At 45.6% G+C, this 15,923-nt stretch overlaps 1 protein-coding gene across 1 annotated transcript in view; it reads right to left on the bottom strand.

Annotated features, from left to right (window-relative positions):
- Window positions 1–15,923, bottom strand: part of LOC108099003 — a 105,261-nt gene that overhangs the window by 29,026 nt on the left and 60,312 nt on the right. The window contains 3 exon segments of the mRNA XM_017202235.2: window positions 6,465–6,945; window positions 10,916–11,029; window positions 12,223–12,845. Of these exon segments, the coding sequence (XP_017057724.2) occupies window positions 6,465–6,945; window positions 10,916–11,029; window positions 12,223–12,845 (1,218 nt within the window).

Consider the following 15,923-nt stretch of genomic DNA (forward strand, 5'->3'; position numbering starts at 1 on the left):
CTAAGCAGCCGAGCAGCCGAGCAGCAGGTGTCTAATTGATTGACTGACAAGCGACACTCGACAGCCGAGATGGGATGATTGGGGGTCTGGGAGTTTGCAGTTGGAAGGTGGGAGTTTGGAGCCCAGATGGAAATGGAGATGGAGATGGAAATGGCAACGCACTGACAGCCAAAGCCAAACAATGCAATTCCATGCATCAAAGGAAAACAGCTCATTGTTTGTCACTCCGTCGCCCAGAAATCGATAGTACGCGATAGCAAGTGGCGGACAGGGAAGCGATGGCCTGGATACTCGAACCTCAAGGAAGCTGCCCAGACAGCTGTAACTGGTACGTACATACAAAGGAAATTGAATAACCAGGCGCACGAAGATGCACAGCACAGCAGAGCACAGCACAGGACTGAAATAATAAATGCCCAATGATGATATCTATGACAGGGCAGACAGACAAAGGAGCCAAACCAGCAAGCCAGCAGGCCAGCAGGCCGGGCACAAAGAGCTGGATTCAGTTGCTGGAAGATGGAGTTCCGAAACGGGCGGCAGTGGGGAGGAGGCTCCTCCACTTTGCATTCGCTGGAAGCTGCACACGAAGAAATCACAATCGGATTTAACTTAAAACTAAACACAATCTCGAACGAACTTAAACCCCTTCTTGGAATACTCAAACGCTTCTGCTCTGAGTTTTATCAATGTTCACTTTTAAGCCATTCAACTTATCTTTAGACCAACCAAAATATTTCTCCAAGTATGAGGACCGGCTGCAGCTGCAGATTTATGAGCGGTTGTCAGACAACAAAAGTAGCGAATGCGAATGCGAATGCGAGTCCGAGCTGCAGCCCAGAACTTTGTCCGAAATGAGTTCATTGCACGGGGACGCGAAGGAGGAGGCTCACCAGCATCCAGCATCCAGCATCCAGCATCCAGCATCTTCCGACCCTGGAGAGGCCCTCCGTGAATGCCCCAGCTAATGAGTTGTCAACGGGCCTGATGAGTTTTATTTGCCCGGCAGACAGGCGGACAAACACAGCGTGCAAATAGTGAGTTGTGAGAATAGGAGCCGTGCGGATTTGCATATTATCCTGTCGGGTTGGTTGACTCCGCGAGTGTCAAAGTCAATGTCAGAAAAACTCCGTCTGGAACTGCTGAAGTGACAGTTTAAGTGCATCTATTGCAGCTCCTGCCCCTAAAACTACACGGCCACAAAACGGCGACTCACGTTTCCGCTTCTGGCCATAAAAGCGAGAAGATTTATGGCTATTGCTGGTGGCGTCCGAGCATAAAAGGATTCGATGCGTTGGCCAAAAGTGACTCATAAAAAGCGCACTAACTGTCCAGAAGCAGTAGCTACACATGCGAAACGGACATGCAATTTACTAGCTTCTTTTATGTACTTTAAGTCTTTAAAAAAGAAAAGCATGTAACCGCGAATACTTCACAAGACAAAACTTAACTAGAAAATATCAAAGCGAACACCCCTTAAAAAGCTATCACTTCTCTGTAATTGAAAATTGAATAGAATTCCGATCATCAATACCGCTAGAAACTGATTCACAGCTTTTGAAAGCGTATCTATCGCCTCCAACTGTCTGCAATTAATTCTCATTAAAACCATATTAAGTCGGTTATACCCACTAGCCAATTTTAAAAATTTCATCATTTCCTGCCTTTGGTTTTTCTAGTTCGCTTTTTGTTGAAATTTCGAGTAATTCGATTCCAATTGCGAAATCTCGAGCTGTCCGAGAGGCTGACGAGTTTTGGGAGCCATGTGTGAGGAAGGGGAGCCCAGGGGCCATAAATTAACCAGCGCAAAAACTGCGGGGGCATTGATGGGGAATTTAATGAGCTGCGAGTGGGGGATGTGTTTCATAATGCACTCGATCAAGGGTTTATCTCCCCACTAAGTCCAATTAAACGATAGTTGGACAATCGACGCCACAGGCCAATTTGCCTCGAAACACTTGCCCCGACAAATTGAGGAAGCGGGGCGTTTGAAGCTGACAGTAACGGCCAGCAGTAGATACATTCGCAGATACAGAGATACAGATACAGATACAAGGCAACAGCTGTGCAAAGCGTGGCCAAAAAGCCAGAAAGAGAGGCAGCTAAGTAAACAGGGTAAAACCGAAAAGAGTCAATGCACCAGAGCCGCAGATTGGGTAATATTTTAGACAACTTGGGGAAGGCGAACCTGATTGCATCGGGAATTGGATGCAGGACCCATAAAACTTCCCCAGACGCGAACAACTTTATCCAGCGGTATTCTGCTGCCCAGATTTTTCCCAATAAAAACTATATTTATAGCTTCGCTGCGGACCAGAACAAACCGAAGCGAAAACATAATTAATGGATCAGTGCCTCGGAATTATGTGAGTTTAATGGTTGTGTAATCTGGAAATGCATTTCCCATCACGCAGCGCAGCATCAAATAACATGCCCCTAAATGGAATTGTTTCTCCACTTGACTGGGGACGGGGAAGTGGATGGTTGTTGGTGGTGTATGCTATATGGCTGTATGGGATCGGATCAGCCGCAAAGCTTTCCGTTTGATAATGCATCATTCGATCACGCGGCGACGGCGGTGGCGGCATTTTTCAATTAGTGCCGCTCGATCCGATCCCAGCCAAGCTCCCATATGCACTCAGACAAATGGGCTTTAAACATCCATAAAAATAGATGATTTGCTTTAAAGGGAACCATATTTTGTAATATACATATGTTTTTCTAATAAAAACAGCTAATAAATTAGATTTTCTTCTGTAAACCCCTTCTATGATACGAAGTTAATATTTGCTTTTTTTTTTTCTGTCTGTATTGGGTTTCGTATAACTAATTTTTAGTGGGGGCGCGGGCCTTAGTTTTTCAGTCGAATGACTCCTCCCGTAGAACTTTGTTTCAATCCGCTTCGTTTATTTGCTTTGGCTCATTAGCGTTTGGACTCACGTTTTCCCAACGGAGACGTGATCGGGCAGGCCGTCTCTATCTTCTGGATCTGCCCTCCCTTTCTTCGGTTGGGGTGCCGTGCATTTGGGGCACTGCACATCCAACACTTTCCCATGTGGCGGGCGGAATGAAATTAACCCCGAGTGCCACTTGACTATCATAAAAATCCGAGGCGATAAGCAGCACTCGACTGTCTATTTATGGCCAATCGTTTGTTTTGTTTACAAATGAGTACTTTGCCATAAAAACGGAAATTGAAGAGGCAACATCTTATCTAGGCAAACTGTATAGGCATATCTTCCCAGTAAGAAACCCATATTTACCGAATACGTTTCTAAGATTTTTATCGCTCGGCTTACATTAAGTAAGTTCAAGGTAAACACAAAATATATTCCTCCTTAATTTTACTTATTATCACAATTGATAAGACGTGGCTCTTTAAACAAACAACCGAAAGGGAAACAAAGCGGGATCGAAATAAACATCTGTACTTATCACCTCGATAGTTTCTCGATTTCTTGCTAAAACAAATCAGTTGTCAAACAAATCGGATATTAATTTCCTGATCATATTTAACAAAACACCAGTATGTATTTGCAAGTTGAATAATCAAACTGCTGAAATCGAGACTAATCAGTTTCTGTGGAAGCACTGAATGCACTTTTCCAGCTCGATTAACTTTTATTAATTGGCTCTGGGCAGACACGCTTCCCATTTAATCGCAAGTCAAGGCCTGGCAATAAAACAAATTGCAAACTAATTTCGTTTTCATTTCGCGCCCATCAAATGGCACCGCCAAAAGAAATTTGCCACGGGCCACAACGAATGAGGAGTAGATAGACGAGATACAAGCACTAATTATGCAAATTCATTGAAAACGAAAGGCATTCTCCAACAACTTGAAAATTTGATTCGCTCCGCGTTTGATTATTCATTAGCTGCGATTTCTGGGATTACACGATTTGAGGGGGAGTTCACCTCAACTGGCATTATGCAACATGGCTCGGAAATGTTTGAATAAACAAATTCAAAAATCGGAAATAAATTGCCGGAGGCAAGCTCTTTAATTTTCATTGATTTACTCTTTCAATGAGCTTGCCTTTGGATGCTTATGCAAATGGTGGCCTGATTCGGGGACCTTGAACCTACAGACAATAGACATTAAACACTTGATAATTAAAATTGACTAAGTCAACAAAATTTGGCTAAAATTGCTAAAGCGAGTCGGACTTAAAACTGGAAAACAAGAAAAAACCAAAACAAAAGCGGCTGCTTTTGGGATAAAGAGAGAGAGAGAGAGAGAGAGAGAGAGAGAGAAACAATGGAGTATAAGTTCATTCAAACACGAAAACAACAAATAAATCTGGACAAGAGCCGGTCAGCAACAAAAACAAGAAAATCTCAACTAAAATCTGCGACGCTAAGCCGCGATACAGTCAAATAAACTTGTTGAACTTATAAAATATTATTTTATGGTAACTATGCAGTAAATGATATTTTAAATAAATATTACTAGTTTACCACTTAATACTTAAAATGTTAAATGATTTTATTTCGTTCTGACAACTAATCTTTTTTTACTATTTTACACCCCTATTACTCTCAGTGCATCTTAGTCGGCAAAGGTGAATCAGCAAATGTTTGAATGGAAACAAAACATTTTACAGTTTTTTCGGCTGTTTGTGTGCAGCAGGTAAGACAAGGAGAGCAGGAGTGAGAGAGAGATGGAGTTGGGCAGATGGAACCCTTGGCAAAAAACTAAAGGAACTTGGAAGTCAATGCAAGTCTCTTATAATTTGTACGAACCTTTAGATGTGAGCAATAAAAGCCGCTTTCCGCCGCAACTTGCACTTGCACTTTCAATTGCCAGCAATTGTTTACGCCAATTGAGAGCCGAACGAGCTTAAGTTCTCTTTTCACTTCTGGCAATGACGAACGACGCCTTAAATTAGCATAAAAATATTGCAATTGGAAAATTACGAGTTTTTAAACCCTAACCGGCACAAAAGGGCGCGCGATCACGAGAGGTAAAAAAATAAATAAGACACTGGGGACACGTACGTATAACACTTTTAAACCGTTGTATAATTACTAGCACAAAATAAATGAATACTCCGATATATTTTTCCGGCGCGGAACTAAAGTCTAAACCTCTTCTTGATATGTTTAATAAACAAAACACGGAGAACGAATCCGCGCGCGTCCGAGTCAGCTGGCGTCGTTTTTTGTTTAACAAACCACAAACAGAGTAACCGTGCGGCTGTATTTGAATTATCCAAGGAATGGTGTTAACGTGCTTGAAACTTCTTCGGCGGCCATGGTTGGTGACTCGGCTAGCCCCCTTTTTTAACAGAAATGTTATATGTAACAGAATTGAAATGCTGTTGATGAAGAGACAGGGGTTTACTTAGAGCCCCAACCAAGTTGGCAGCACTGACAATCCTCCTCTTTCAACATTGAAGCATAGTTTCGAACCTCAGATTTAAGAACCAGCAATATCATCAACGCAGAACTTATAAGCAAAGCATTGATATTTGTATCTTGTAAACTTAACCATAAGCGGGGATATAGTTTGGATACAACACATCCAGCGGTTAAATTCATGCCGTTAAAACATTAAGTTAGCAAGGAAGAACAGTTAGTGGCCAAACAAAACTACAGTTAGTAGGATTTCCGTCAACTTTATTATACTCTTTATTTACTTTGTTCATCGGCTCTTTGGCATCTCGTAAAAATATATTGTGGCATAAGTCATTCAAACAAGTTGTCGATAAAATATACATTTCGTGTTTTGCTTTGTGTGTATATCAGTTAATTAGTTTCTGCACAAACGGTAGTTAGCAATGCAAGTTTAAACTTAGTTTCTAGTTCTTTACAAAATCTTTCGGTTGAAGAAGCTTGTAAAAGGGTCTCTGTTGCTGCAACATCTGTGGCTGCTGCTGCTGCTGCACCAGCAATATTGGCCGAAGTTGCTGCTGCACCTGCAACACTGGCCGATGTTGCTGCGGCACCTGCAATATCTGTTGCTGGCGTTGCTGTTGCGGCTGCTGGGGACGTTGCTGTGGCCGCTGGCCCAGTGGCCAGTAGTAGCTCCTTGCCACAGGCTGCACTCTGCGTAGGAATCTTTTCGTTCGAGTGCGGAAAATGGTTTAATCAGAAGCGAGAGTCTTTTTTCGGCAAACGAACACAAGGTTTGGTGTGGAGGATGCGGAGACACTTACAAATGGTCGATACAAAACAGTGACTAGCTAATGTAAACTCCTTCTCAACTCTGCGTTAATTGTAAATATTTAGTTTCACTTTTGGGAACCAGTCTTGAGAAGCACACACATTTGATGCATGTATGGCGCTGTCTAAACATTATGTAGGTATATTATGTATACACGAGTATAAAACCATGATGCTGGGGATCGAGGATCGAGGCGCACTAACGAATCTCTCGGGGATTGGTTAGTAGCTGGGGTTAGTGCACGAGCACACGGAGCACAGGACTCGCAAGCTGGACGTGGATGACCAGGACTCACCCATCTGGCTGGTGTGGCTGCTGCTGCTGCGATTGCTGCTGCTGTTGCTGCCGGCGACGTCTGGCCACGGCACTGTTCTTGATGATGGCCTCGATCTCGCGACCTCCCGAACTCTCGCCCTCCGAGGCGGAGGCGCAGTTCCCGGCTGCATCTTCGCCGGCCGAAGATCGAGGTTGGCCCAAGGTGGCGAGGTTCCTCACCAGGCTCACCGCATCGTCGTGCTTCGGCGTGGAGTTCTCCTTGGACACATTCCTCAGGATCTGCGCCAAGTTCCGCTGCGGGTTGTCCACCTCGTCGCTGGTCTTAGTGGCGTCTGCCGTGGTGGCGGACTTCCGCAGATTGGAAACCGTGGCATGGGTGGACCGCTTGAGGCGGTTCTTCAGCTCCGCATTCAGGTCCACGGGCATCAGGCCGCGTCCCATTCCGAGCATGGGTTTTCCAGTCTTGAGGATGCTCTTCAGTGGTTCGGAGCTGGTTTTCGCTATGAAATACAAGAGATTTCACACCATTAGATCACATTCAAAGGTATGCGGAGATTGTGCCTATAAAGTGGGAGAGTAAGCAGCAAATCAAATTATAAACAAGGCAAACAACATGCTCAGTCAATCATGCTTGCAATACTCACTCAGTCTTGGTATTCCCTTTGAAAATCGGGCTTCTTTAGCACATTTCTTGGATTTATTTTCTCGGTTTAACAACTTCCATTAAATATTACAGTAATAATAATAAGTGTAATACATACTCATCATAATATAATTCCGTTTAAGGTACAATTCGTTTTAGGTGTAAATAAAAAGTAGTGTTCTATGTATAAATAAGCACAAAGCAGTTTCGCATAGTGTTATAGTAGGATTATAGTAGGGTTAACTGGAAGGTCTTACTGGCCATATACTCGCTATATTTCGTTGGCCTTTGGGATAAAGATAAAACTGTCTCTTGGTTTAGATACAAAGCCTAACTTCCCAGCTCGCTTCTACACTTCGACTTCGATTTCGTTTGACATTTCTGTGGGCTTTCGATTCGTTTCGTTCTGTTTGTTTTACTTTATTGGATTGGGAACTACGAGACTACTACAAATGGTTGGATCAGTTTGGGGTTTGGAGTGGGAGGGGTTCGGGCGCATCTATCACACTGAGCGCGGGACCCACACGAAGAGAGCGAATTTTCGGGTTCGGAATGGAGTGGTTTGGGTGGGTTTTCTTGAAAAATTGGGAAATTTTGAATGCTTGGCCAAAATGACAATTTTTCAGCCCAGGAGCTCCCCGTAGAGCAGCTTGAAGTTCCTGCCGGCCGCGTGCAGCTCGGCGGGCGTGACCTCGATGTCCTCGAAGCTGGAGATGCTGGAGACGCTCGCCGGGTGCCTGCTGCGCCGTCCGATGGGCGAGTGGGCGCGCTTGGGACTCGGCATGGCCGTGGGGCTGGTGCAGCCGCTCGAGTAGTGGTCCATGGAGAGGGGCCGCGTCCGCTTGAGCAGCTCCCGCCGCTTGGAGACCACCGTGCTGATCGGCGGCAGGCGCACGTGCGCGTTGGTGGCCTCCACCTGGCTGCTCGGCGGCGGGGGCAGCGACTGCGTCTTCAGCAGGGTGGTGGTCGAGCTGAAGCTCTCCCGCACCCCGAAGTACTTGGCGAAGCGGTCGTCCACCGTGGGCGACCTCGCCGAAACGGTGACCGAGGTGATCTCCGTGGTGTGCCTCCGGTTGACAGGCTGCGGCTGCGGCTGCTGCTGCTGCTGCTGCACCAGTCGCGTGATCTTCCTGCGCATCTCGGACACCCGCGGCGGAGCCCGCTCCTCGTCCTGCGGCAGCTGCTGCTGCAGGTGCTCCTGCTGGTTGTTGGAGGCGCAGTTCTCCTTGCCCGAGTCCGACCCGCTGTCGCTGGTGCCGTTCGACTGGCTGAGCTTCTCCGGGTGCAGCTTCTCCTGCTGCTTCTCGATGAACACGGACTTCACCTTGCCGATGCTGCGCACCTGCACCGAGAGGTTGACGGGCTCCAGCGTCTGCAGCTTGACCATGCAGCTGCTCCAGCTCTTGCTGCCTCTGCTGCTGCTACTGCTGTTGCTGCTGCTGGTGGAAGTGGTGTTGTTGTTGTTGCGGTCGCCGCGGAAGGTGTCGGGCAGGATGAGCTTGCCGATGGTGCGCACGTTGACTCGCAGGGGCGTGGTGTTGTTGGTGTTGGCTCCTCCGCTCGGCGGATCGGTGGCGGACCTGCTCAGCACATGGAAGCCGTTCTGCAGGGTTGGCTCCTCCTTCCGCCTCAGCTCAACCCCCTCCTGCTGCTTCTCCTTAGGGTCCTCCTGGTCCGGCTCGATGATGCTCTCCAGGGTGAGGCTGGAGGGCTCCTTCTCGTGCGGAATGGGCGAGTAGTCCATGGGCGTGGGCGTCACGCTGGCGCTGCTGGCGGTGGTGCTGCTCCGCGGAGTGGTGCGGTCGAAGGGCGGACTCCTCGAGTAGCTGCTGGTGCGGCTGCGGTACTTGCTACCGCCTCCGCTGCCGCCGCCGCCGCTCTCGCAAAGGTTGCTGAAGAAGGCCAGGCGCTCGGCCAGCGAAAGTGAGGAGGGTTCTAGATCGAGTTGGGATTGCAGAGATTAGTTTCTGTTTCTGAAGGGTTATCCTTGTGGCCTTTGAACCACTTACGCATTGCCTTGCTCAACCTGCGATGGAGTCTCACTTTGGATTTGTAGTATCTAAACCTAAACACTTATTGCTGCTGCTGCTGCTGTGGTTGCTTTGGTTTGCTGTGGTTTCTTTGGGAGGCGGCGACTTACAAGACGAGCAGACGAGCTGCGCATTCGGTTATATCCGCTGCCCACACTCGAATGTTGCCGCTGCCAGCAGCGATAATGATACACATTTCCCTTTGCCGCTCTGTGCTCTACACTCTACACTATCATTTCAGCCGCCTTTATCAAGCACTAAACAACCGAGCGACCATCTCACAAAAGATGAGTTACCCCGCGCAACTGAATCATAGAAAGTTGTCTGCCGTTTACAAAGCAATTTCTATAATTCGCCACTTTTTGCGCTGCCTTTCGTCTTTCGTCGCTCGATTTTCATTTCGTTTGAAACTTTCGATATTGGTTCTTCCACAACGCTTTCAATTGATATGAACTCCCTTTGTGAGCGTTTGAGTGACTTTTTACGAGTGGGTGCAACTGATAAACGAGTTGCATGCTATGGAAAATTTGTAGAGATGTTTTGAACTAGAAGGAAAGGGCACTAAGTATGAAAGTTAGTTTGAGGATAAGCTCATTGCAGGAATAAAAAAAAAGGGATCCACAACAGGGAGATCTTGAAAAAGATCTTACTGACTTTAAATACGTTTTAACTGCATTTGTTCTTTTGTTTAATTTAAACCTTTGTGTATAGTAAGCAAAGGAAGAAATGCAACCAAAACAAATTCAAGCACAATAAGAAAATATTTAAGATTAATTACCATGGTTTATATTAAACAAAGGAACAAATGCAGTTTAATTTAAACATTTCTGCATGGTAATTGTATATTTTGCTGGCGTCTATCAAGGTCAGCGACATTCCCCCTTATCGGTAACAAATTTTACTGCCCTCTCTTCGAGCCAAACCACAAAGAAGTTGCCTGAACAATTTACGCTCCCAGCTTTTGGCCATAAAACGGACCGATAACCGACGGAGGAAAAGGGTTACCTCGGCTTCACCCATTTTCCAAGTGGGTCAGGGGTTTGGATCACTTTCGAGGAAGAAACGATTCGGGTGGCCATAAAATTATGAACGGATAATTAACTGCGCTAAAGACCCCGATGGAAATGTGGCAAATAAATAAGTGTGGAAAGGTAAATCACGCGCGTCTTAAATTACATAAACATACAGTTGTGGGGAATAATAAATCGTTATTAGTTTTCTCATGCGGCAACAACAACATCAATAAAATAAAACAAGTCAAAACGGCAGAGGCAGAGGCAACGGCAACAACAATAACAATAACAAGGAGTTAATTCATTTGTTAGAAAACTCAAACTGGCGTAAATAATGAAAAAGTCGTAAATGAAAAACCGATGAACGCACATGCATGGAAAACCAAATTAGTGTGTGATTTGTTTTTTCTGCTCTTTTCCATTTCTTTCGTTGCGCAATTTCGCCTGGTTGCACTTTTTTTGCATTTTTTGCCACTGAATTTTACCGGCCACTGCTAATTTGTTCGAGTTAATTATAAATTAGTCTCAGGCGAGTCAATCAAAAGTATACAAATATGTGTGAAAAGAAAACACAGACACAGTAAGCAACAACAATAAATATCTGGTATGAACTATATAGGTTTTATCATTCCAAAATGAGCATCGTGCAAGTCAAACAAAACGTAAGAAGGGCGAATGGGAAAGGTGCGGTGGTAACTCGAATGGATGGATGGTTAATCCTTTCCAGCTGATCTCCAGTTACCACCCACCTCCCCTGGAAACCCATTAGCAAAGAGTTACTCACCGAACTCCGCATCCATCGTTGCATTTGGCGTGGACAGCTCGTCACTCTGCAGGGAGTTGTCGGCGGCAGTGGAGGAGACCTCGGCTGAAGCTGGAGGAGATTGACGGGAGGCTCCTGAAACGGACAATTTGCACACTTGTATTCCATTGTTCCTCTGGTAGGAGTACGAGTAGTACTCAATAGTATTCATCTGCGGACCTAAGCACCTCGAACTAACGAACAAAAACTAACTATTTTCTAAAATCCCATTCTGGCTAAAATCGGAGGATGAATATGACGAGTATGATTGTGATTGTGTTTGTGGCTGTACTACAAAACAGGCACTAGATTGGCAGAGTTCTCCAGGGGGGGATAGTTACTATTTGATATTACACGATTCCGATTCGGTGTCGATAGCGAACGCCTAATCTCGAGTGGCCTGCTCCGAGGAGCTCCCCTCACCTGGCCACAAATGAAGCCGAGTTACCCAACACGCGGGCCTCAATTAGCCGCTGATTTCCAGAGTGCGGGTGAGTGCGAGTGTGGGGCAAGTGACACACATTTCACAGCTTATTAACTTGGCCAACAGCCATGAGAGGCTTACAGCAACAGCAGCACCGGCTAATGGCGAAGTCTGGCAAACACTCTGGAAAAAGCGACACTCGCTGACCGGCAGGGACTTGGCTAATTAAAATTCGCAAAACGAACTATACTATATGGGTTTTGCTGGGCATCTTGAAAGGCTAATAAACAAATGTTAACTGTTTGCTTTGCAGTTATCTGTAGTTGGCCATAAAACATCCTCTGCCTATTATTTACCTGTTATTTACTTGAGTGGATATTTTGATTTATTATTGGCTCTAAAATACTCCTTATCTAAATAAGTTTTAAAGGCTAACTGGCAGGGTTCCTCTTACTATTTCCTAAAGTTTTGTTATTGGGAAACCATAACCATGTTTTATGATGAATAATTCGCAACCAAAGAAAATGATGGCTGGTTACTCAGCATATTAGTGCTGCTAGTTCTATGGAAAAGTATTGTGGCCCTAGCCCTACTCAAAGTTGCACTCTAACTCTACTCTAATCTGCTCCCATTCTGGTCTTGGCCACCGTGGTCTTGGCCTTCTTGTTACGGTCCGCTTGCGACATTCGCCAACGAAGTTCGCAGTGCCAGCGGTTGAACTTAGCGGTCGCTGCTCGTCTGCTTTATTGCCCCATGCCCCATGCTAATTTCTGCAACCCAGCCAACGGTGATGATGCCTCATTATCATGGGTGAGTGGGGGATTGGGAGATAGGGGATCCCGACCTACTATAAATTCGTACTAACCCGTTGCCCGTTGAGTGCGCGACTGCTCCTGCAGTTGCTGGAACATATTGGCCCTGGCCCGAACACTGTTGCTCCGCGTCAAGCCACTTGGTGGTGTCGCGGTTGAAGTGGCTGCTGTGGCGGTTGAGGTTACTGCTGCTGTGGCTGATGAGTTCGCGGATGCGGAAGCGGCTGTCTCGTCGCCCAGCGACTGGATGGCCGAGTCCTCCTCCAAGGCGGACATCTCGAAGATGTGCTCGCTGTCCGTGCCGATGGACAGGGTCAGCTGCTCGCTGAGATTGACGCTGTCGTTCACCGAGTTTTGGCGGGCCAGCAGGGAGGATTGTGACTGTGGCGAGCCACCAGCAGCAGCCTGACTGGCCAAGTGGACCACTCGGGGCGACTGCAGCGGTTGGGTGGAGCTGCGGGCCAGCCGGAAGGAGGATCCCGCTCCCGCTCCCGAGTTCGTCGACGAGGAGAGCAGCAGGGGGGCGGGCACGTGGCTCAGCGGTTGGCCGGTGATCGGGGAGATGAGCGGTGCCTGTGGTGCCTGCGAAGCGTGGGTCAGGCGGATGTCCAGTGGTTTGGTGGGCTTGAACGCCGACGTGGCCGAGATGTCGAACGGCGCGAAGTTGGCTTTAAAGCTGCAAGGTAGAATATTAAAGCAGTATCAGTAAACAGCATCATAAATAATAATGCAATACTAAAGAATCAGTTGATAAATTATCACAATTCATTCATGACAAATGTCATGAGTACTTTGTAAAATAAAAATCCGATTTAAAAACTCTCGCTTTTTCCCGCGTGCTGAAATTTACATAACAGTGGGCCTAAATACACTGTGAATCTCTTTGTGAACCTTCACCTCTGTCGTTCCCTCCAGCTGACAACAATACTCGGACATAATTATAGGCAATTTTGGCCAACTTAATTATGTTTTGGTGGTGAAACTTTGCGCCGCCGGCTGATGGCTTTGTTGATTCGGCTGGAGCCTCCGGGGGAGCGAAGGTAAAAGTTTACAAGCTCGCCGATGGCCAAAAGAATTAGCCAAACGATTCCGCAATAAAACGCCAGCAGTGAAAGGTAATTGAATCGATGATAAGAGGGGGAATGTATACCATACCACTGCAGCCACTGTATATTTTTCCACACAGACTCTTCCATTAGCTCGCAAGTTTATCACCCTCTAAAAAACCTCTTGAGATTCCGCTCTATATTTAGTGCCTCACCTACAACTTGTTCGCCTCTCGACTTTTTCCAATATTTGTTTTGTTTATCAGGCCCATTTTCCATGCCTGGCGCACAGGGAATGTAAAAAGAGGAAGCGGAAAATACAAAACCTAAAAATACGCAACATTTTGAATGCAGCAACTAGCTGAAGCTAATTGGATTTGGGGGCGGAAGGGTGGAAAATCCGTGAGAATTCACTCATTCGGCGTTCAGCTGTCATATATCTCGAAAACAAATCGTGATTAGAGGCAACAGTTGCCGAGAATAATAAAAAACGTACGACACCAGATTGCGAGTGATCTAATCGAAAGGAGCGTGGTCATCAGCCGTATATATACTCTTAAAGAACCGATTTCGATCTTGCCAACTCAGTCCACATATAGCCAAAAAAAAATTATATATTTAAAATGAGTTAATGCAGACATTGGCACTGCTGCTCAATGTATAATTTGAATACTTTTCGCAAATTTTGCACGATTTGTGGCACTGAAAATTGGAATTTTCGTTTGGCTGCAAAGTGCACATTTCCATGGAACTTATTTTTAGCACATTACGAAATATGTATTTCAAGAAACGCGTATTTTCACGCCGAATTCCCAAGTTTTTTCGGGTGTTTCTCTCGAAATATCAGGTTGATTTACTACCTTTTCTAATTCACACGCGGTTTGTGAGCCCGTCAACCGGCAACTGGGCAAGAATTTGGGAAGGGAACGTGGTTTTCCTTCCACCAGGCACACATGCGATATAGGGAATATACTATCTGGTTCTTCACCTGATAAGAAAACGACCGAACGACCGAACCGCGCAGCGATTTACTTGATAAATTTATCAGTTAGTTTCGATTTTTCCACACTCGATTCACTATTCACTATTTGCTCTTCCCTCTTCAAGGGAACAAAACTATAGTTTGCGATATCTGTTTTTGTTTTACGTAAAATACAATTTATATTTCAGCGCGCTGCTGGCGGATACGTGAAAATTGAAAAAGCGATCGCGAGCAACTGAGCGCAAAAATTGTACAAACAAAACGTCGGGCGAAGAGCGTCCGTCGGCAGAGGAGAATTGGGTGGTGCGGTGGCTCGGTGGTGCTCTGCCGCGGCCGGCGTCGCTGTCGGCAAATTTAAATTATTTTCAGCTTTGTTTTCTGCCTTTTTATTGCCCGTGCTTAATATTTATTTTGGTATGGTATTTCCCTGCTTTTCCGCCGTCCAACTGGGAAAATGGGAAATGTCTTCGTTGGCTTTTCTTTTGCGGTGGATTTTCTTCGACTCTTCACGAAGTGAAAGAGAAATTTTGGTTGGGATCGAAGAGCATGCGGGAATCGTTATTCAAAAAAGCTGTTTTTTAGTTTTGATATTAAAAGATAAGGCAACTTTTTCAAATTTATTTAAACAAAATATATATGATTCAAAAAGTTCCATTGATTTTTTCCCTGTCATTTTGAGTTCTGTTTGGAAATACTCGAATGTTTCGTTGGGACTTGTGAATGGGCCGAAGTGTGACACAAATGACTTATTTATAGACCAGACAGGTATTTCTCAATGGCAGCATAAAATAATTACTTGGCCCGTAGGAAACCAGCAACGATTTCTCCATTATGTTTTTGCTTTGACACATTTACGATCAGACTATTTAATTTATTCTTTTTTATACCCTTGCTGAGGGTATTATAAATTCAGTCAGAAGTTTGCAAGACTTTATAAAAATATATACTTTTGATTAGCATCACCACCTTAACCAATCTAAACATGTATGTCTGTCCATCTGCAAAGGTTTAAAGCTTTCTTTCCTATTTAACCACCAAATTACTGAAAGGCAAAGTCTCATTTGTGGCTGACTAACAGCTGCTTTTCGGTTGGTAATCTTATCGGGAGATTGGGACAGATACAGCATAACTCCGAAGTGGGCATATATGAGCCGTATCGATTTGATCGGCCAACACATGTCGGCGTGCACTTTTTACTACCTCAATGCCAGCGATTATTGTTGGTTCTTCTAGCTTTCGCTTTTCAGCTGAGTTTTAGTTCGATTTTTGGCGGCCCTGTTACCGCTGTTACCGTTTTCTGATGTACGCCTCGAACATTTTTTTCGCTCTGACGTCGCTGCAGCAGCAACATGGAAGGAACGACAGCCGGAATCCTCTTCCTTGTACCTCTGAGATACGAAAGTATCTGTATCTGTATCGCAACGCGTTCGCCCGCTGCAAGCTACCGAATGCAACTGGCGAATATGACCACGGGCTCTGAATGGAACGAAGGGAACAGCAGCGTATGGGCAGCATAAATTTCACGGCTCTGAGCGGCGGCAAAGTGCAAAGATATAGATATTGACAATACCGTTCGCCGAATGCTGAATGGTGAATGCAAATGTGACAGCCAGCGAGAGTGTGAAAAGACAAAAGCCGCACAACAGAACAGCTCACAGCAACAACAACTGGCTCACATTGTTACTCATATTGTCGGTTGGATTTTTTCAGCTTTTTGGGAAGGGAG

This window comes from Drosophila ficusphila, unplaced genomic scaffold (assembly GCF_018152265.1).
Source record: "Drosophila ficusphila isolate 14025-0441.05 unplaced genomic scaffold, ASM1815226v1 contig_288, whole genome shotgun sequence".
Taxonomy (NCBI): domain Eukaryota; kingdom Metazoa; phylum Arthropoda; class Insecta; order Diptera; family Drosophilidae; genus Drosophila; species Drosophila ficusphila.